Genomic DNA, 23,279 nt, shown 5'->3' with positions numbered 1-23,279 from the left:
TCAGAAAATCCAGGGACTACCTGTAGGAAACTGTATACTGAGCATATTTTCTACATACTGTAGGGATAGGCTGTGTCTGATAGGATGAGCAGCTCTTTGTTGAATAGACAGTGCAATCAAAATGCAAATAAAGATTTGACTGAACACTAAGTAGAAAATTATTTTTCATCATCAAACTGCTATTGGTGAAAGTGGGGAAATAATTGGAAAGTTCTCTATGCCCTGTGGCATGGGTTGTTTACCCAAAATATTGCTGTTTCATTGCAAGCACATATGTGAAATACTTCTCAGATTTGTACTTTCTTTCACAAATACTTCTCTGATTTACTTTTAGCTGCATTGTACGTTACTGTAACATGGGAAATACTTCTTTGTGTCACAGTTTTAGATAATGTTGTTTTAATTTATGATAATTATGTCCTATGTGACCCAAACTAACCTCCATGAGGTTCTATGCACAAAATCTGGTGTTCAATTTCCAGGGCTTTTTGAATTACTAATTCTGGGTTTGGTCTTTGAAAATGATAATAGGCTAAAGCAATGTTGCTGTTATATTTGTAAACTAAAAGGGTTGCTAATAAAGATTACAGCTCTTTCTTAGACACTGTTGCCCATTTTTCTGTCTATATTTGAATATGGAAATATCATCACAGTTATATATTGTGCATACTGTTCACAACTTAAGTTGCTTTTGATTTTAATGCTTTACTGTTTAATTGACATTAGCATGTAATAATGTAGATGGTTTGTGTTAACTCACAGATAAGCTACTGGCCATCGCAGACAAAATGTCAACAAAGCCCTGCAAAGACCATGCAACCCCATTCCATTTGTTGGGGGAGTATACCAGTATGCTGGCCCAGTGGCTAAATCTTGCCTAAACAGAAGAGACAGAATATGGAGGCTGATGTAGTTATGGCTTATTATACAACCTGTACAGCTGTGAAGCAATTATGCCGTAGCCTGGGGGTATAGTCTGCTTCCCTGAAGCCTCCACTGATGTCTCCTACATGAAGCTGATTCACTCCGGCTTTGTGTGCGGTAAGCAGTCAGGTCTGATAGCATTGCAGTGAATTAACTGCTGATGAACACAAACATATGCATCATACAATTACCAGCGTGTATTCAGTTTGGCTTTGTTCTCAACCAGGTTTATATCCACAGAACTGTATGACCACCACTAAAGACAAAGAGGCCTCTGGCATCAAAGTTTTCCATCAATGAGCTGCCAAAAGCAATACTAAGCTAACTGTGCTTCAGCGGTGTTTAAATGATAATACTAAAACAAAAAGTTCCCACCAATCCAGCAGCTGATTTATGATGGTACCTTTTGTTCTGGTGCAGAATCTCTGGGCCTTTTCTCCAGTTCATAACTGCTCTGGGAGAAGCACTTGGTTTACACCCAATTGTAGCTTCACCTCCAATTTGAAAGACAGACTTTTTTTTTTCACAGGATTTTTGGAAAAATCAGGTGCTGCAGCTGAAAACAGAATAAGAAAGAGCAGAGCAGTATGCAGCTAAATATACTACTTGCTAAATTCTTCCAAGTTACATAGTAGGTGAATCCAATAATTTCTTTCCGGTTTTGGCGAAAGTACATGTATTTAAAAGAAAATATGTATTTAAGTACCAAAGAATGAAATTCATTGTGCCTTATTTAATGTTTATGCTGCTTCTGTCTACTTAGAAACTGTCTGCTCTGACAATTTTTCCTTAGGGTTATCTGCAGGCGGGGAGAATACCTCTATCTATGACAAAGAACCCTGAGCAGAGCTATGTCAGCAGGATAAACATCAAACTCCTGATCCCGGTCACATGTACTCATCGGCAGAAAGTATTCAGTTATAATCACAGATTTTCAATGGCTTTCTGTTAAAAAACTGACACTGTTTGCTGAAAATCTGTTTATTTTTTTTCAGTAATTTATGTGAAAATGCACTCTTGAAGGAAAAACGCAGAACTATACAACAGTTAGGTGCTCTTGAAGTCTTTTACTAGTTTCACTAGTATTTAGCCATTGAAAAAACTTTTAATATCTATAACAGAATATATATATGTACAAATGCCATTTTATGTGCATAATCAGTAATCATTAATGAGATCACTTGTTACATGTTATTTATTTTTGTATACATATTTGCCATATGCCCTTTGTTTATAGTTAAAACTATTTTTCTGACTTTCTTAAATGACTTAAAAACTGCAGAATAACTATTAATAACTCAAAATACTAAGTGAGAAACAGCATTCATTAAACTTGTGTGTATATGTTAAAAAAAAAGACCATAGATGGATTAGATTCTTCCCCCAGGCCAGTCATGAAATAAAATTAAAAGAACATTTGTATGTGGGTGAAAAGCTAGCAGCAAAGAAATATCAACAGACTTGAACTGCCAGGTGGAATGTAATCTACTAATTCCTTAATTTCAATTTTTCTCCAATGAGTATCCTTTTATACTCAGCACCTGCTCATTTTAGTGACATTTACTCACCTATCACCCACAACTCAGCACTGGCATAAATAGTGCCGTACTTGTTTTCTGCCACACACTGATATAGGCCAGAGTCTGACATATTCAGCACAGGTATGATAAGAGTTCCATTTTCTATTTGGATTCCTTCCTGATAAAGAAATATAAGCAAAAAGCACCAACAGAGACAATGAATGTATAATCCAAAAGTTTTTTGGTATCACACTGGTGCTCCTGATCATAATTCAGAAGCAGAAATCTTAATTTATCTGGAAGCAACATGGATGAATATGTCAGAAATATAAAATGTGATGTATACTTCACTATATGATGATGGTTATGTGCTCAGACCTCTTGGCTTCAAACTTTCCAAGAACCTGAGGCACATGTCGCAGTGTCATTGCCTTAGGCAGGTTTACCTAGATGTTCCAGCTGTGGCATGCATTTCTGTGCTTGCTGAATTGTGAATCTCTTTGTATGTTTCGCTGTGAAGCAGACACTGAAGTGGCTACCATAGAGCAGGTATGACTGCTTCACACTGGGAGCCTGGAGCAGGTTCCATATGGCTCCCAAGAAGCTGCATCAGCCGCCCTGTCTGAGGCCATGGTGAAACATGGCCTACACCCCTCATCCAATTAGATAAATCAGATGATGATGATCTAAGATGATCAGAAAAGCTCCACAAGAGACAGATAATGGAAACATTTCACATGTCATCAGATCACAAGCCACAGAAAAATGATCTACTGAAAAAGCTCTACTGAAAATCAACTCTTATATTCCTATTGGAAACCCACAAGCAGCCGTTCAGATAGAAGGGAGAGCATGCCCCTCATAGCTTGAATTTTATACGCACTAAATTTCTTCAGTGCAATTCTGCCAAAATAGAGAAAACTACACAGTAGGTAAATTTGGACCAGAGCTTAGGTTTGGGTGTACTTAAAGGAGTTTCATCTGCTCTATTTTGGCAAATAGAAAAAAGCCTGTTTCATGCGATAGACATAACTTTGAGATAATACATTGTGATTTTACAATTACTAAACTCTAGAGACGGCATTAGCTCCACTGAGGAGGAGAGGAGAATCTGACCCCCAAAACCAGTGAGTTTGGAAGAAACCCACAACAAGAATTATAAACACCATCACCAAATGCAAGTCTGAAACAACTGATACTGTTATTACGCTGTTCCTTTAATCTGCCTTTACTGCCTCTGAACCACTAATGGAAGCATACATTGAGTATACAGTACAGTCTTTGCTGAACAGTTGCGAACATCTAAAAACCTATTTGTGACCTGCTAAACTTATAGAACTTAACTTTTTGTGTGGCCACAGATAAGCCGATTGAACAACCTGTTGGGGGGGGATTTCTCCTGTTGCACTTGCAGAGGGGAGAGTGCCACCTATTGAGTCATGGATCTCTATTTCTCTACACTGGCTTTTCCTTGGAGGTCTCTCAACCGAGAACTGATCCAGCCCAACCTTGTTTAGCTTGGAAATTTGATGAGAGCACAGCCTGCAGTTGTATGGCTGGTGTATTGCAAACTAATTAACAACATTACATTACTTATCCACTGTTAAATTTTCTATTTTTTGAGGCTCTCACTACAGATATTTTTTGCATACTTAATTTTACCTTCAGGCTGTTTGCTATCCTCTCGACACATTCTACTTTTACAATCATCCTTTGAATATGTAACCCCCTTCTGAAGCAACTCTCATGTTTTGTACACTTGCTGAATTCCCCACCATTCTCTGCTGGCTCTTTTGAGCTATGCAGACAAAAAGAAGAATAAAGCACGCTGTGTACACAAGCAGCAATAATGCAGGGATGATCAACTAGGTGGTCAGAAATAAAGGTTTGACAAAGAGTAGACAACATCTTCAGAGCCGTCCCCAAGGTATAAAGCGTCTGGAAAGTATTCTTCCTATGATACTTTCAGCGAACAGGGTGCTGTGAAAGACTGAATATTTTATTACACCTTCCTTGTACTTTCACCTCTAAACTATCCATTTTGTCCATTGAGCAATAGCATTCCACATTTTGTTGCCTGAAGTATTCCATTTACAATATACTGTAAGTACTGTGAAAATGTTGGTTGAAAATATCTGTAGAGTGTTTTATTCTTTTTTATTGAAAAGGTACACTCTAAGTGACAGATTCTAGTGACAGACAAAGAGAAAAACTAGATAATATTACTTAGGAAGAGCTGACAATAAGATCAGATTTAGGAAAATTGCAATCCAAGTAAATTCTGGCTAGCCTTTTCAGGTGCTAGTTGAATTCCATTTAGGACTAATCCAGCAGAAAATCATAAGGAAGATTGTACCCCACTCCAATTGCTTCAAAGAAGTAGTACTAAGTCAAACAAGTCCCAGTTCTGCAACCCAGGAGGTGCTAATTCACCCCATATGTTTGGGAAATTGTTCTGTATCTGTTATTGCTAGACAGAAATTAATCACAGGATTATTTTTTCCAACCAGGTAAAAATACATGGCAGATGAGCCATGCCATTTTATGCCCAACAGATGCTGAATAGATGTTTAATAAAGGCAGAAAACTTGGCCTCAGCAGAATGCAAATGCAGCAAAGAGCCTCTTGCCACAGAAGTCATTCTCCATGAGGCTGCCAACTGAAGATTAGAAGACAAATGTGCCAAAGCATAGCCACCACAGAAGTATAATTATACTGCCTGGAAAGAGACAAAGGGTTTCAAAGACCTGTCTACGTAAGTATCTGATCAGGTTCAAGTGAGCTTCATCAATTGCCTCTCTCCTCCTGCACTTCTTCCACTTCACTACCTCCCTTTCTACTTGATCCTTCTTTTTCCTTTAAGAAAGTTCTTTCACTTATTCACCTTTTCCTTATAAAGTTTTCTTTAGTCTATTATTTCACTGTATAGTGCCAGAAAAGTATTAATCTCAATATTAAATGATTTTCATAGCTAATTCAGTTAAAGGATTAAGATAGCATAAGAATTGCCATACTGCATGAGACCAAAGAGCTATCCAACCTACAAAGAACACAAACAGAATTAAAACACAAGTTAACAGGCAATTTTGTAATGCCAGCTCTGAAATACACTTCCACAGTCATTTGTCATTTTATCAATTCCCCAAATTACAGATTATGTCTACAAATGTGTTTAGTATTTCTGGATAGTGTGAGGTGTCCCTGCCCATGGCAGGGGGGGTTGGAACTAGATGAACTTATGGTCCTTTCTAACCCTAACTATTCTATGATTCTGTGATTCTATGACAGACCTTTCTTTCATTCACTATAAATTATATTTTTAAACCTATCCATACCTACTGGCATATCTGTACCAATTAGATGCTCTGTAAGAAGCCATATGAGAAAATTGGCATATCTCTATATAAACTGGCAATACCATACATTTTCAGTAAAGATTAACTCCAAGAATCGAGGCTTTGTTGCTAAGAGTTGGTGGTAATATATACATTTTGATGTTAACCTTTAATTAAGTTTCTGAGAAAAGGTAATGATGTAGAATGAATGTCATTACTAAGTCATGAAAAAAAAAAACAAAACCCAAACAAACTAACCCAAAAGATGAGCAAAAAAACAAAAAAAAAAAAAAAAAAGGAACCTTACCCTCTGACCATTTTTTAACCAACTGTAGGAAGGGCTTGGTTTTCCTTTAGCCTTACATTCCCAAAATAAACTGCCATAGAGAGACAGAAAGGCATTTTGGATCTTTTTATCCCATTCAGGGAGTGCTGAAAAGAATATACAAACCATTTTAAACAGGAGAAAAGTGATGTGACTGGAGCTATGTTGCCATTAATTAATGAACTGAGCAAGGCTAATTAGTATTTGTCTGATACATTATTTTCATATCACAAGTAAATTCTGCAAAATGTTTCCTTAGTATTAAACATCAGGACTAACTTGGGAAAAAATGTTGGAGACCAAGTGGCTGGCAGGCAGGCAGTTGGTTTAGATATTATAAATTTTTATGGGCAAAATTTGCAAAGCAGTGATTTTAGATGTCTGAAATTCTGGTCATGCTCTCTGAAAGGACTGTGACTATTCCTTTTCGAGAAACAGTCTTCCTCTAAAGGTACTTGAATGCACAAAAAATAGAAATTTCAAAATCATGTGTCAGTTAATAAAACACATGGATTATAAATATTACCCCTCTATTTTACCCACATATCTGAGACCATGGGTTATTTGGTTGTAATTTACCACACAAATAATACACAAAAGAATTAGGACTACTCAGATTAGGATAACACCTTCTGAATACTTGTGGCACATTGGCATAAATTCATTTCTGTGTAGCAGCAGAACTTTCAGGAGTCACATATAAGCTCTGCAAATATCCAACTAAGTACTATTATTCAACTAAGCAGGAATTGGCATGAGCAGGCTGACATTTAGAACAGTTGTCAAGATGTAGGTGAATAAGACCTACAGAAAACAGACATTCAGTTAACTTCGGGACAGACCAAAGCCACATGCAAGTGAGATAATAGAGGCACATCCCTCTCCCTCTACCTTGAGTGGCTGGTGTCCTACCATCCTGTGAAAAATGTTTGGCTAGGTTATTAAATCATAATGCTGTAGTCTCCATATGTATATACATATATATACATATATGCAGTTCTTAAATAGAGTTTTAAGAAGATAATCATTATCCTTTGAGACCAGCAGAATAAGCCTTCCTCTGCAGCATGGCCCTGCAGGTAGCTCATGACTGTCCCAGCAAAGGACTTCTAGATTGTCCAGCACCAGAGTAATACCATGCCAACAAGCTGTTTTGCAGAATGGGGAAGTATCTAGGATACATCTCACCATGCTTAGAAACGATTCTAATTGCACATCATTTTTACTGCTCTCAGAGCCTAAGGCACGGGATGTAGGTATCAAACACAAAGCAAGAGACAATGTCCAGGAAATAAACCCTATTTCCTCAATACAAGCTGCCTACTGAGCAAGAACACCGCAGCACAGAAATTAAGCAAGAGGAAGTCAATTATGCAGATAATATACCAGCCCACTCCTAATATGATAAAAACCAAACTTGTGCAAAAGCTTCATGACTGCTGTTTATGTATTTCACTATGAACAACTATTAATTAATTTACAAAACACATTTAATAAGCTCATTGTTTTAGATTGCATTAACTGATCATAATTTTGTAATTGCCTATGCTGTTATCAATCATGTCCAGGTAATCTACAGAACTTAATTTTAATGGAACTGCTTGATTGATGTTCTGCAAAAATTAGTGAACGAGAATAAAAATAACCCCCCAAAAGCAAAGAAGCAATTAAATATTCAAAAGAGCAGCAGACTGCTGTATTCCTGGCATGTATCTTGATATTAGTCATGGCTGCAGGAGACTGGTGGTTTATCAGCAAAGCCTGCATCTCTTCATTAGAAGAGATTTACTTATAAAGAACAAAACTACTTTCCAAGGTCTTCTCAACAGATGTTAGTCAGTTGTAGGCTCAGTCTAGCTTTTTGTAATTTTTGCTCACTGTTACTTTTGTCGTGCTTTTGGGTTGGGTTGGTTTTTATTCCCACTTTTTTGAGAGATTTATCTCATAAATCATCGCCTTTCTTATTTATGTTGAGATATGTTTCTTTATCTAAGTATTAACAATGGGACTAAAGAGCATATAATTCGCTGTGGCTATGAGGAACCATCATGTGTGACTTGCATCACAGGAAATTAATGCACGAGGGAAGGGAAAAGGAAAAGGAGAACAGTTTCACAGATATATTATTCTCCACTTACAGACAAGGAGGAGGGGAGCAGTGGAATGAGTTTCCCCTGCTCTGCTCTCATCTGTTTATGGAGCAATACAGTTCAGCTAGAATAAGAGGTGAAATAATCTTACAGCCACATGAACCAAAACCTCATGAATCCTTCCCTGATCTGCATCTGGGACAGCACAGCTTTATGCTGCTGTGAGCTACTGAGAGTAAATCTTTCTGCCTGACCTTAATGTTTCATGCAAATGTACTAGGGATTTCTTTCTGCCTCATATTAACCTTTACAACTTCATCATGTCACAGCCCACATTTTCAATCTGAGTTTTAATGCAAAATATCTTTATTTGCTGAGGATGTAATTCAGTGAAGGTCACTGCAGACCTACAATCATTATTTAATCAGCTTAACCTGAACTACATTTCTTATCTCCAGTAAGGGGCTAATAGACTTCATCTACAAAATACATCTGAACACCATCATACTCAAAAAAAACCCCAAAAGAATAATCAATCTACTTACCATAGACAAATAATTGACCTCTTGCAATGTTTACTCCTCAAATGTTTCCTGTGATGCACTCATAAGAGCTTTCATCTTCTTGCTGAACATTTGGGATTTCAAGAACTCCTTTGGTTTGGCTGTGCTGAGTTTTTTTTTTTTTGTCAATGAGTTTCCATCAGACCTCTTCCAGCTAATACTAGGGACAGGACTAAATAATTCTATTTTATTAGAGAAAGAAAGAAAGAGCATCTGTTATAGCAGGGAGAACATAATGTTAAATCCTTTCAGAAGAGTAATAATATTTAAAAAAATGAATAATTTACATTTCTGACATACAGAGGTACATAATGCAGGTTTTATAACCTATCTAATTTATTTAGAAGCAGAAGTCAAACAGTGGCTTGAAGTCCTCAGTCAATTCTATGATTCTTCTTAGGCCGATTTGGATTTTTCCCACAGTAACTCTTAGCTAGGGCTCAAGCCTGCCTGTAAACACTGTGACACTGAAGGAGTGACTTTGGAAGTCCAAATAAGCACCATAGAAGCACTGAATTATTGACTGGTTTTCAGACCAAACAAATTCCCTGTAGCATTACAGGTATTTCACACTTCAAAATAGGAAATATTGGACAAGAGCTCAAAACCTAAAAATACCAATAAATCTAGGTATAAAAAATGGGGGCCAGGGTAGAGGTAGGCAGACAGATAGCAGAGTGAAGAAGTAGAAAGTATGAGACACTGAAGCTGAAAGGAGACAGAAACAAAAGAGAATATGTCTTATTTCATGTTCTCGTAGCTTTCTGTCATTTTCATTTATGTTTGGATCAATGTATTCAATACAATAAAAATATAGTCAAGTGTGAAGGCAGCTATAAATACTTCTTGGATTTCTCGTAATATCACAAACCATACAAGCCTCACTTTCATGATTTATTATGTCACCAACACACTTTGAAATATTAATAGTCTTGGATTTCACAGTTACTTTCTGCATCTGCAAAACTTAAGTTTCTTTTTTTAAGCAGAAGAGCAATTACATTTTGAACAGCTTTTTACAGAAGCTTTGGCTAAATGCTGACTTTTTGATTGGAAATAACATCAACATCAAACAGTCAGTGCTGAACTTGAAAACATAACTTCCATGGAAATTAGAAGGGTACATTGCCCTTGCCTGCCAGTCCCAAGGCCTCAGTCCTGCAGTGCTGGTGTACAAACCATTTATTCCTTTTGGCAGGGGCTAGAACTGCCTGCACCTTATTCAGGTCTCTGGTTCAAATCCATGTTTATTGATCAAAGAAAGTAACTTGTCTGTAGCTGTGATTTGATTAACACAGGTAAATTTAAGCCTAATTTCTGCATTTTGAGTCTATATGGCTACGATGTTAACAAGTTCAGTTAGAGACAGAACCGCCAGGATACAGATATATGAGTACTGAGCAAATTACACAGATTGAACAGCTAGGCAGGTGTTAGCAGAGGAACTACAAACAAAACAGAAATAGACTATGTACAGGACAATTGACAGCTTGACGACGTTAACATACAAGAAAAAAAATCCCATAATAACCCTATGAGCTATTTAAGCAGCGTAGTAATTTCTCTAGCTACCTTATATTTTCCACCAGAACTGAGCTGCCCATGAAAACAATTTGGAACTATAAGCAATTTATTCCAGATTCTGGTATTAGCTCTGGACTGGTAAGTGCGTACATATACATGAATAACTTATAAATACACTCACATATGCTGACTCTCACAAGGCCCCCTCCAAAAGCTGAACAATTTACTACAAATGAAAGGGACTGGGACATGACAGATATCATTAACTAGTGAAAATGTGTAAAGAACTACTGAGATTTTATTATTCTATTTCCCATTTTGGTTCAAGGCCTATACAGATGTTTAAACTTCAAGTCTTTTTGGACAACAGTTCTCATCACCGCCTGTATTAATTGTTCTTCATTATGAAACCAAAAACCTATTTCAGATGCAAACTGGTTTAATATAATTCCTTACAAAGAACTTTAGAAGGATTTGTCTGTTTTGCTCAAATGCATTGTTTAGTCTGTTAAAAGGTACTGTCTCCTCCGCAAATCTTGCATGACATTATTTGTGCAGAATTTCTGTAAACCAAGTTACTTTTAGTTGTTTAAAAGAAATGCAGCTCTAGTGCAGAATAGGTCTGTCCCACAATTACTTGCTTTAGTCAGGAAAACAGCCAGAGGTATTTTGCAGTCTTACAGTAGATTGATTCAGACAGTGGGTGACAGAAAGGAGAGTATGGCTGGCTTTTAAAATGCTACTGCATATTAAACAGTTGGTGAATAGCTACTGTGTAACAGAAGCATGCAGTGCATTGAATGCCAAAAACGTTTAACTACTTATTTTAAAGGCATTTTTTTATTGACTTTTTTTTTTGTAACAAAGACATTAAAGAAAACTAAAGCCATATGGGAGAAGGAAAACAATTAGATGCATTAATTCACACAGTGCTACCTGAAGTTTTTTCATCTAAATATTTCCTGTTCTAGCAGCCATTTGTTTTCTCTTAGTACCAACTATTCATGAACAAGGAAAGTCTGTGCAGACACCAAGGCCAGAGGCAGGGCTCTGTGGGAAAAGGCCCCTTCTGTCAACTTGTCAAGTCAAGTTTACCAGGGTTTAAACTCAAGATGCTGTTCTGTTTTCCTTATCCACACCACATACTAATGACATCCTTGGGGAGGTTTCAAACAAACTCATCTCATTCTTGGCCACATACAAGGGTGTTGGAAATGCACTCCCTCTATTGTTAGCTGTAGCAGGATGACAAAAACATCAGTTTGGTTCATCAGTTTTGCTATGTTTAAATGTGCAATTGCAATATATAGTTAACAACACTTTGTTCTTCTGCCAGGGAGTCTTGTACCAAGTGGCCTGGTTTTATCAGCAGAAGGAATTGATTTGTCAAGACAGCAGCTCCTCATCACCCTGAGCTATAGGTTAAACAAGCAGACTGCAGAAGGATCCACAGCTCAGCCGTCTACCATCATCCATAGGAAGGACCTTCGTTGTCACCACAGTTTGAGAAGATCTGCATTTCTTCATTGTCTTTGCTGACACTCCATTATCACTGACTTTCCAGTATCTTCCGTCAGTGTATTATGCAGAAGGCAGGTTTTTTGGCTGGTTTCACTGTCTTCTGATATTAGTTTACCTTTTTATAACCAAATCTCCCAACAGCAACTATTACCACAGTATGAAACCTTCAAGGTAACCGGCCCAAATTTAGATATAAAATTTAATTAAATTGCTTTTTGTAACAAATTCTCTATTTTCCATGTCAATGCTCTAATAAGTGAAGCTGTCCTTCACACATAGGTAAAATATATATATATATATATATAAACCGAAGTTTAATAAATATAGCCTTGTGAATTTTTGTAGGATGTTATATAATCATATTCTATTGAAGGCCAGTATCCAACACTGCTACACAGACTAGTACCTTCCAGTGGAGATTTGGGGTAGCTCCGCAACTGGTGGGGCTGTGCTCATTTAGTCACTACCAATAACCAGATTAAAATAGATAACTGCTTGGGGCTAAAAAAGTTTTGGAATCTATAAAGACACAATGAGCACACTTTTCAAATTTATTACACTTCATAGCAAAGCCTTGCTTGTACTTTAGTATATAAGAAGAGTGCATAAATATGAGTCTCTGTACATAAATCTACAGTTTATTTTAAATCTTCAGAGCATCTAGGAGTACTAATTTAATTTATATTCTTCATACAGGCACTAGAATCACAAACTTGTAAGTTACTAACTCAGAAAGAAAAGGCAATGGAAAATAATTTTTGGTTGGTGACAAGTCTTGTCACATCAAACATGAAATTAATTTGTCTGCAGCATTACAACCCACACTAAGATGAAGGTTCCACCTTTTTGCAGCAAAGACTCTGCAGCCAGATGAGGCATAGCACCTGTGCCTCATGTTTTGTCCTATGCGTCTGAGGGCATTTCACAATAAAATGAAATCTACAGCTTTGATAATAAAGGTGATGCCTCCTTAAACAAAAGAGACAAAGTTGAGGCTTGAAAGCTGCTATCATGTCTGCATCAGCTGCTGACATAAGGAAGAATTAGGATTCAAGGGACATCATCATTAACCCACTCTGGCTTCTAATCATCCTGATATATTACTTAGGAAACTTTCCTGAAACCTGCCATTGCGTCCCATTCACCTCCTACATAAACTCCTTTAGAACATCCTAGAATAGCTATCTAATGAAGAAGAGAAGCCTGGTATTCTTCCATAAAGCAGAATACCAATCAGTCATCTTCACTGAAGATGGTTATTTGGAACCCCATTGCAGCTGTATGATTTCCTACTTATACTAACAACCCCTAGAAAAACCCTTCCTTGAATACATATACAGGAGTATATAGGGTGTTCCCACAAAAAAAAAAATAATGCTCTGGGTTGAGAAATATACCATTTTATATTATTCACATGTGCTCTTTACATCCTTGACTGGCAGTGGCCCATCTGCAGGGGTTCTGGACAGATTATTTTCGTATCTTCAAGAAGGGAATGAAGAAAAATGTAAACGTAAAACAGAGGCACATTTAATAAATATGTGTTCCAGACATGAATCTATTTTCATTCAAGAAACTGCTCTTACTTGGGCAACAGTAAAGTTATTTGGAAAGAAAGCCACAGAAAGTAGTACAGTAACTCAACTGAACATAATTCTTTCCGTGGTACTCAATCCCTCAAAGACATAGTGAACAATAATTTAGATGTATAGCACGATTAATATAGCTTGATCCAAAACATGACTTTTAATACTGGCATATTATTAAACACTGTCAACATAATGAATATTAGTGCAGAACACAAAGCCTCATCTCTCCTATTAAATTGCCACAGGCTGCAGTATTTGAAATAGTCAAGTTATTTCATATTTTAGTTTTCCCTCTTTTAAAAAATTAATTATAAGGTGGTTTTTTTCTTTCCCTTTTTAGATTCCCCTTGCCAGTCATCAGTCACATACTGCGTACATTCCCCTTTGCCAAATCGTACTTCCCATCAAAGTGAGGACTAATTTACTTTTCAAAGGCTTCTCTACTATTCATGGTCTCTGTTCAACGAAACAGGATTCAGAGTCAAGAGTTGGTCCAAGTGCTTTTGTCCATTGGGAATCCATCCTTCCAAACCCTCCCCCCAGAAATAAATACTGAATCTTTTGCCTCCTTATATTTATCTTCCTCAAAACAAGCTAAAGTTTATGACTGGGCTAGATGACAATTTTCAGATATTTTCATGTAAAATGCAAAAAAGAGAGCCTTGCAATAGACCTCTGTGGAATATACCTGTCCCTGGGTGTCCCATGCCTAGCTGTAGGAGTACTTAGATGGTTTTGAATTCTCCCAGCTAAAAAAGGCATCTTAAAACTCAGCCATAAGTTTGGCCCCTTGTTTTAAAAGTGAGAGTGTTTTTTGAATAAAGTCCAATAGGTATGATTTGCTGTTCCATATAGAAAAAGAGATGCTATTTCTCTAAACACCACGAAAGTACTATCATTTAAGACTTTTGGAGACCAAAACCACAGCAGGTTGCCTATAATCTGTCTTAGATGTGAAAGATTTCTGTTATTCATAGCACAGAGGTAGCAGCAGCTAACAGCATTGTCTGAACCAGTGGACTAACAGTATGAATATAGAAAATTATGGATAATGGGAAAGCAGTTCTGAAATCCAAGAGAGATAATAACCTTTAGTGCTTGTGACAGATCAGAGGTATAGTTCAACAAATGTTGAGCTGAATTGATTTTAACATAAACAGACAATAGTAGGGGCTAGAGTTTTAGTGGAATTTAGGCATCTAAAGGTGCAGATGGCTACGCTGCTGCATTTATATGTGCCTAGCTGCAATTGTAAACAGCTGGAGGTAGGAAACATAAAGCTTTTAAAGTTACCATTAATCACCTACATACCTTTAGAAATCTGGCCTTATCTAACAAGTTAAAGAGTATTTCACTTGGAATTTGTTTCTCTTGCTTTATTCGCATATAAATGCCAGCTCTGAAACAGAGCTTTTTCACTTATTGACACATTAGTGAAAGTGTGGTTCAAGGCCTGTTCAGAGTGAAAAAGGGGACTGAAAAAGTACATTTGGGTATGAGACATCTGTAAATAAAAAACAACCTAGAGGAGAAATTCTCCAGTGACGCCACTAAAGAGCCTTTACTCACAACAGCATCTCTCAAACACATGCGCTAAACTAGATGCACATTAACAATATTATATAATAAACCTGTGAAAAATGGATTTTCACCCCATGGATTACTGCTATTTATGCAGTACAACTCCAGGGATATACGGCAGCACAGGTTTCAGCTGTAGTGCTATATATGAAGAAAAATGTATATTCAAGCTGCATTAAACCCCTCAGCCATTTCATTTTCTAAGCACAGCACAGAAGGGTCTGTGCTCACTGAGGGATTTCATTATCTATCTTTTCAGTCCACCTTTTTTTTCCCCTCAAGATGTTCTTAAAATGGCAAAACCTGTGTTCAACATTAACATCACCCATCTTTACCCCTTCAGTAAGGAGGCACTGTTTTGTAGATATCATTTGCTCTATTTTGAAATGCTCTTCTGCAGTCAGTGTATCATTGTTAAATTCTTTCCATGCAACAGATGGAAATGTAAAATGACAACTTGAAAAGCAAAGCCTGCACTGACTCACACACAATTAAGGAGGTATTTAAAGAGAAGTAGCTTGACAGTATTTGGAAAGGAAGAATCAGCTTTAGCAGGAATGTTCCAGTCTGGTACTTGTTTGGGGCCAAAAAAAAAAGCATATGCCTTAAATAAAGATTAGCCCTGAGGTTAGTTTATATAAAAAACTCATCTGAAAGAGAAGGCCATTTCCTGTCTTATTAACTTTTTATTTGCTTTATTTTTCTACTTCCCAGCATAGGTTCCAGAGGAACATTTGATTAATTTGTGCTGTCTGCAAGTCAGGCTTTTAACCTCTGGGAAAGCTCTAAACACTTTAAAAGCTTATAGCCTTAAAACGGATTGTTGAAGTAAACTTAAACTAAATAGAGGTCAACAATGTGAGGTTATTTTAGCTTTTTTAGGGAAAACAGTTGCTCATTGGAAAGACTAGTTTTTGTAGGCTGGTTGCATTTATTCAGTTAACCATCTGCTGTTTGAATACAGAGCACCCCTTACTGTTTGAATGCGCTACTACTTCTGTAAATGAATACAACAAAAATAACCTAGGAAAAACATAGGCTACTACAAGCCTAATAGATCTGTAGACTTAGCAAGAAGGGCTGCTGCTGGGGCTTCACAGGGTTCTGTTACTGTGTAGGTGCTGGGAGCCATGTGTTAGATCCTTTCTACACAGTCTACATGCTTTTGAAACACAGCCTGTTTCTCCAAGTTTCATTCTTAACAATGCCGCACGAGAAAGCATTTGTTTTGATAAGGATAAGATGTGAATGTGCAGTTACACTAAATGCTGTAACCAGAAGTAAGACCTCATCTCAGAGTAAAAACTACTCTTAAGGAATATAATATCTGTTCCAGTTTTCCCTCCCTATCTTTCCTCCACGCAGCTTTATGCTGTAGCCAAGTGAGCTTGTTATAGTGTAGTTGTGTTTCATATCCCTGTGAATGTATAGGGCAGAAACAATCAAACCAAGATAAGGTTACAAGAAAAAAAAAGTAAGTTTCACAAATTCACATTCTGACCAAATGAGTTCTACTGTGTAAATTAGAAAGAACCACTGCTTTTCACAGTAGAACAGCATTAGAACCCACATTTTTATAAGACAGAAATCTTACTTTCCAAGGGCAAAGCATTCCAGTTTAACAGATGAGCCCTTCGCTGCATATGTTGTTTCTGGAAAACACACTTCAATCTTTGGTTTGTACTCCTCCATCACACCTCTTGAACGTCAAAACAGCTAGCACTCCAGTTGAGCCTCAGACCTGTCTAGTGCAACAGAATTTCAGTGTAAAAGAAATGATGGTATTAATAATGTTAGAGCCTTATGTTCCACCCATGGCAATCAACACATTATGTCTATGGAACAGACTTAGCCTTTTGGGTGAAGTTCAACTCTATGTTGAAAGCTTGTGCGGAATCTGTGAGTTCTGTGCATTTGAATGTTGGAGAGCGTGGCTTACATTACAAGTATGTTGTGCATTAAGGTTTTAGATATAAATTAGGATTTATATCTCAAGGTGTGAACAAGCAATGCCTTTAACATTGCTCACTTCTTAGGACAGTAGTTATATTCTGGATACAACAGGATTATGGAATTCTGTGTCCAAAACACTAAAGACTTAAGACTTCTTTAAAACACCCAAATATGAGCTCCAGACTTGAGAAAGGCTGATTACATGTAATAATTACATTTGAAACTGTAGTTTAACATCTGATAAACCATAGTGTTAGCTTAGGGCATTTAATTTTGCAACTGGTTTGGGATTGTTTTAGCAAACTAAACTTTCAGCTGAACTTGTTAAATGTAACTCATTTCAACAGTAATGATTCATATGAATCAGATATTTTCTTCACTATGAGGGTGGTGAGGCACTGGCATAGGTTGCTCAGAGAAGCTGTGGCTGCCCCATCCCTCACAGAGTTCAAGGCCAGGTTGGATGGGGCTTGGAGCAACCTGGTCTAGTGGAAGATGTCCCTGCCCATGGCAGGGGCTTGGAGCTGGATGATCCTTAAGGTCCCTTCCAAACCAAACTATTCTACTGTGTTCCTGTACAGTGTCTTTGTCCAGAAAATGAGCCAATTCTTATTTTATATTTAAGAGGCACCTGGCTAATGCACATAAAATTCACCCCTAGAGGCTGCCTATTTACCACACAATCCAGAGGCCACCAAAGAGAACAGGAGAAATGAAAAGATTGATAGTATGAGAAAAAGAATAAAGTAGAGTGAATGAAAGGAAGAAAATATTCAGAAAGGGTCTTAAGCATTTACAATTGCAGCTATACTAAATTATTAACTTCTGAAATGCGGAACTATAACTTTATTTTGGGTGATCCAATTATGTTATAAAGTGGCAGTCTAATACTGGAAGTATTATTCTACAATGCATGGTTGAGTTTTATTTACCTTAGAAATCTAACTCTATACACACTTCTGTTACTGATTGTCACCACTGTTTTGCAAACAGTACAAGTATATTGAAATTTAGATGAACAAACTTACAAACCAAACTTTGTGTAAAGATTTCCTAGGTATATATTTCTGACTGTGAGCATTTAATTAGAACTATTGCCAGAAAGTTATCTGTGTATATGCAGGTGAAGTTCTCACTTCAATGACTCACTTTGAAACACCTTTCTAGATTTGATAGTTGAGCTATACTCAGATTATAAATTTAGAAAGCTTTGGGCAGATTTAAACCTCAACACAGGCATTCATAGGATGAAAAATATCACTGTATCATTTGACATTCTCATATTATTTTTCAATGATATTGAGCACTGCTTTCTTTGCATACATTTAACTCATTGTCCCAGTCCTGACAGTTCAAATGTCCTTTCAGTCCAGCAGCACAAGCTGTACAATCATGTCCCTGCATAACTTTTTAGCGGAAGGCTTTCACCTCCATGAGTATGTATAGCAGTATCAATAACTGGAGGTGAACCGGTTAGGATTGTGCTGCACATTGGTAGTCAAGGATGCCCAGACGACTTACCATCGCTGCGGAGAGTGAGAGGAGTGGGTGGCCCCTGCACGCTTTGATCTGCTTTGGAGTTAGTCACAAGTGTTGTTGCCCACATCTGATGGCTCTACTTTGGCAAGGTACAGATTTCCACTTTCTTCAGAAACAAAGGGGTGACTATCTTCCTGAACATATAAGGTATTATTGTTGAAGATACATGTATAGGATAAGCCTAGAAAACACCAGATGCATATCATGCATCCTTTCCAGTATAATCTACTTCCCATTAGTGCTTCAGTGTAATATTGTCAGTTGAAACAAGTCAGCTATAGGGCAAACCACTGAGGATGCACAAATTAGTAAAGACAAGGTAAGCGTTGCTCTAGTTTTAAACTCATTTCAAGCCACTTCAGAAGGTTAAAAAAGTTTTTGCCCCCTGTTACTTTTCATTTTCCTGCTTAGCCTACTTTTAAGTAGGAATGGCAGTGCTGCAGTGCCATGAGAGCACTGTTTGAGTAAATAATTTCTGCTTGTAACACTTTCCCTATGAACATCCAGACAGTAAATTGCTGATCAGTGTTACAGCTCCTTTCTTCACTCCAAATGTGGAAAAAGGAAATTGGTAACATGGAGCTTTATCATGAGATTATCATGACAGGAGAACTCAGCTGCATGCATATATTTTGGAAGCAATTTAAAGCTATTTGACTAGCCCACCCTGGAAGTGCAGATTGCCCTGTGGGATTACCATCCAAGGGCTCTTCTTTTCAGATGGGCTTTTTGGACAAGCCTTGTTATGCTCCCAGCAAGTAGGTTCAGTGCTTGTAACACAGCATGCCACAGCGTGGGTACACCTGAGGTGTTCTGCCAGCCCCACACTGCAGCTGCTCTGCATCAGTGCCAACACCCCACTGTGGGGAGCAGGACTGGAATTCTGTCTTTAATAAAACTCAGTAAATTAGAATTTTCAAAACCTACCAGTTTAGCTGTCCTTAATTAAATGTATAATTCATAAGCTAACAGTGTTCTGCCAACAGCTTCATTTTTACATATTTTCCCTATCAACAATCCCATTTGAAAGATTATTTATGTTTTCCCTGCCCCCCTCCCTCCAGTTACAACATGGGTACTGTACTGCAATAAGTCTGCAAACTCTAGTAGTTTTGTGGACTTTTATGTTATCATCTTCTAACATTTTAGGACTCTCATTACAAATTATGAATCTCCAGGGAGCAATCAATGACGCTTTCTATACTTGGCTAAATCCTGCAAATAGGCTCTGGTTTACTACAGATTAATGCTAAACTTTTTTTCCCAGTGTACAGTAAACCTAGAAGATATAAGCCCTAAAATAATGTAATATAACTAGTGTGTGCATATACATATGTATACACACGAGATAAAAGCACCCTGTTTTCACATTTGCATGTACTTGTAGATACTTCTTTTAAGCATCTATTTACAGAAGAATATCTGAAGCAGGATGGGTTTTCCCACAGGGAGGATCAGCCTATAGCTAGAATGATGGGATGTAGCTATGACCTGATATATCTTATGGAGACTATGTGTAGTGTCGCTGTGCTCATGTCTCATGCACAAAGTTTAACGGCTGCAGTCTGACTGTACGGACTGTAAGGAAAAAGTTGAGGATCAGCAGGGTAAATAATCTATGTTCAATTAAACAGCAGGTTGTAAACTTGTGATTTTTGAAGAAGAAAAACGTTAAATCTGAAACCTCTTCAGATTTCAGAACACCTGAGGGCTTACACCTTGATGCCCCTTTCATGACAGGTGGAACCCTTTCTCTCCTCCTCACACAGACATACACAGAGGCACATAAGGGCTTATGTGCAACAGAAATGCACTGAGCAGCTGGAATATGATATTTGGATTCCCAGCCTTCTGTGACAGGATAGTGTATCTAATGAGAAACTGGAGGTAAACTAAAAGATAAGTTAATAGGAAAAAGAAGCTTGGATATTCCCTTTCCAACATCTAGTTCTGGTGCTGGGAATTACAGGGCTGAAGAAAGCACTGACTCACTCTAACAAGGTACCACCATGTCTGCTAAGACACCAAATAGGTGTCTGTGAAGGACCTTTAAACTACATTATGGTATGCAACTAGAAAACTCATTCTTACTGTATGACCTGATAATGCAGCTAGAATGTATGATTCCTAGTAAAACTCTATTAAAACCAACTTTATGCTACACAGACATTCTTCATGAGGTCAGTCTGTGAATTAATTAATAAGTAAAACAGAAACAGTCCTTGTCTGTCCTGATTTCAGTTCTCAGGGGGTTCCAGCTGACTTCATTTTCTGAAGTTTGTTATTCTCCCTGTCCTGTACTCCACCATTGCCTTAGGGCCTATTGATGAATTTTCCCATTAACTGGGAACAAGTGCAGTTTAAATCCTTTTCCCCCAAGAATAAGGGATATAAACATCACCACTCTTCTAAGTGCAGGTTCATCACCACCAATCCGCAGGCCATACCTGCCTAGAGCCTAATTCAGCTACACTAAATTGTAGAAACCCTGATTTTAATTGTCTTCAACAGGAGTTGGATGAAATCTCAAGAGAAAGGAACCAGACTTCGGAGATCAAACTTTTTTCTCTTCTAAGGCATAATACCAGCAGAATGATCCCTTACAGAATATCTTTCTTTAGAAAATTAAGTGACAACATCAAAAGATATAATAGACTAGAAAATTTAATGTTGCATTATAAAAGAAGCTACTACTACTTAAACACTTCCATTTTAGTCACTTTGAATAAATCAGGCATATAGCAGGCCCACTGAATGAACAAAAGGCCCACACCATCACTTTCAGGGTTACATTCATTTGAATAAGTACATCAGAAGCTGGGAAGAGCCTGGTGAAGGTGATGCTGAACAGAAGGTAGTGGAGGCATAGAAGGGAAATTGTAAAGAGGTACTAAACTCCTAATAAAGTCTAGCTTAAATGAACTTGAATATTGTGCTGCCAGCTATTTTATGGAAGAACAAATAAAGTTAAAACCTTAAGGGGTTTTGGTTTTTTTTGTTTCCCATTTAACCACAGGACTTCTCGACAATGATTAAGAGCACACTTCAACATATCCATCACAGCATCAGTATTATTGGATTTCAGAGACTGCTATGAGAGAGTTTCAGCATAAAAGGTCTTACAAAAGTCTTAACCTTTATCAGCACCAAAGATTTTTGTGGACTTTTTTTCTCCATTTCATTTCTTCCTTTATGCATAGGCCTGTTTGGCTGTAACTTTCCCTCCAAAGCATCCACTTTTCATATGATCTTGAAGATGATTCAACATTCCTGAAGAGAGGGAATAGAGGTTTTTCTACACCAGACAGATTAGCCCAATTTTCCTGTTGCTCTTTTCACTATAGTTAACGTGAAATGTTTTCGAACAATAAATGTGTGAGGTGAAACTACATAATGGGGAATAAAGGGGAGAAGCTACTGAGGAAGGAAGCCCTTCCAGAGGTGTACACTGATCACAGGGTGTTGTGTGTGTGTTTTTCAGTGGTACGAACTCAGGATGTGTATGGGTTTGTTTGGGATTTTTTTAATCCAAGGTAGGTGATTGTATGGTGTTAGTCTCCTTTTTCATTCTAAAGGCCCCCAGAAGCAGGTCAACTCACCTTCCAGACAGGCACTACCTGGTAGGCAAGTCCTAAGCTTGGCCAGGCAGGACAGCATCACCTATGCTATGAACCACCAGCTATGAACACTTTCTGTCAGAGCACAGCTAGAAAACGAGCAGCTGATGATCACTCCCTTTATACTAGTCTAGGGAATAGAACATTTCAGCAGTTTCCTCAGCCCAAGCAAATTCAAATCAATTCTGCTCATTCTGCCAGAGAACAGCTACAGGCTGGTCTCAAGGAGGAAACTCTTCCTCTCCTGACAGAGCTGTCAGGAAAAGATTAAAGATTCATAGGAGCATTGAGAAATAAGAGCAGAGAGAAAAGGACCCTAAACCCATGACTAAGGTGTTCAGCTCTATAAACAGTGATACACTTCAAACCTTCACCTTAATGTTACACATTTTGTCAAGTAGGCTGTTGTATGAAATGCAGAAGCATCTTGACGCAAAAGTCAAAGAGCCTTCTACATAAAGCAGCATCACTTGTCTCATCCTATCCTTTCTACACACCCAGTTTCCTACACCCTAATTTCACCTGCACCTCCTTCCCCACCCTTCTGCTGACTGAGGATTTAGCATATTCACACACTGAGCAGATCCATAGAGCTCTTCCTTGAAAGTCTTTTACTTTTTTAATGTAGCCTTGTAGTAATGTCAGCACAGAGAAAAGCCTACAGACCCAGCATCCCAGCTTGAAATCCTAGCAGCTCTTACAGACAAATAAATGCAAATGCATAAGGGACCCTGCTGCTCCTAACAAGATTAGCAACTTCCTTAAAGCTCTGTAGGGAGCCAGCTTGAAGGAAACAGGACTTATATTAGACTTCACTTCTAAGAAAATAAATGAATAACAATCCATCTTACAAACTTGTGTCAAGTATTATCGTTTAAGCAGCAACTCCTTAATCATAGTCAGGTCAAACTCGTACACAGCTAGAGGAATGGCTTCTTCAAGCTTCCTGTCATCTGTCTACAAGTATTAACTCTATACAAAAAGCAACTTTTAGATAACACCATAATGCTATATGTTAATTACATGTGGAAAAAAATAATCAGCTGACCTAAAGAACTTCAGCTAGAGAAGAGGTACTTCTCAGAGAAAGAAATGCAGCTTACCTTCCCAGCCCTACACTCCAGAGCCTCGCTAACAAGCAGAGGAAACTCACATGCTGAACTTTATCAGGTGTATTAATGAGCCTCATAAATAACAA

At 37.7% G+C, this 23,279-nt stretch overlaps 1 protein-coding gene across 1 annotated transcript in view; it reads right to left on the bottom strand.

Moving 5' to 3' along the window:
• LOC133216993 (contactin-6-like) overlaps positions 1-23,279 on the bottom strand; it is a 141,442-nt gene that overhangs the window by 40,520 nt on the left and 77,643 nt on the right. Inside the window, 10 exon segments of the mRNA XM_061362123.1 lie at positions 1,328-1,431; positions 1,434-1,480; positions 2,493-2,622; positions 2,823-2,829; positions 6,082-6,211; positions 8,740-8,866; positions 8,869-8,929; positions 16,567-16,669; positions 18,447-18,511; positions 18,513-18,645. Of these exon segments, the coding sequence (XP_061218107.1) occupies positions 1,328-1,431; positions 1,434-1,480; positions 2,493-2,622; positions 2,823-2,829; positions 6,082-6,211; positions 8,740-8,866; positions 8,869-8,929; positions 16,567-16,669; positions 18,447-18,511; positions 18,513-18,645 (907 nt within the window).

Source organism: Neopsephotus bourkii, unplaced genomic scaffold, assembly GCF_033783945.1.
Source record: "Neopsephotus bourkii isolate Nb327-2 ecotype Australia unplaced genomic scaffold, CSIRO-AGI_Nbou_v1 NB_1080, whole genome shotgun sequence".
Classification (NCBI taxonomy): Eukaryota; Metazoa; Chordata; class Aves; order Psittaciformes; family Psittacidae; genus Neopsephotus; species Neopsephotus bourkii.
Note: the sequence above shows the minus strand (reverse complement) of the source record. Positions and strands in the feature narration are given on the sequence as shown.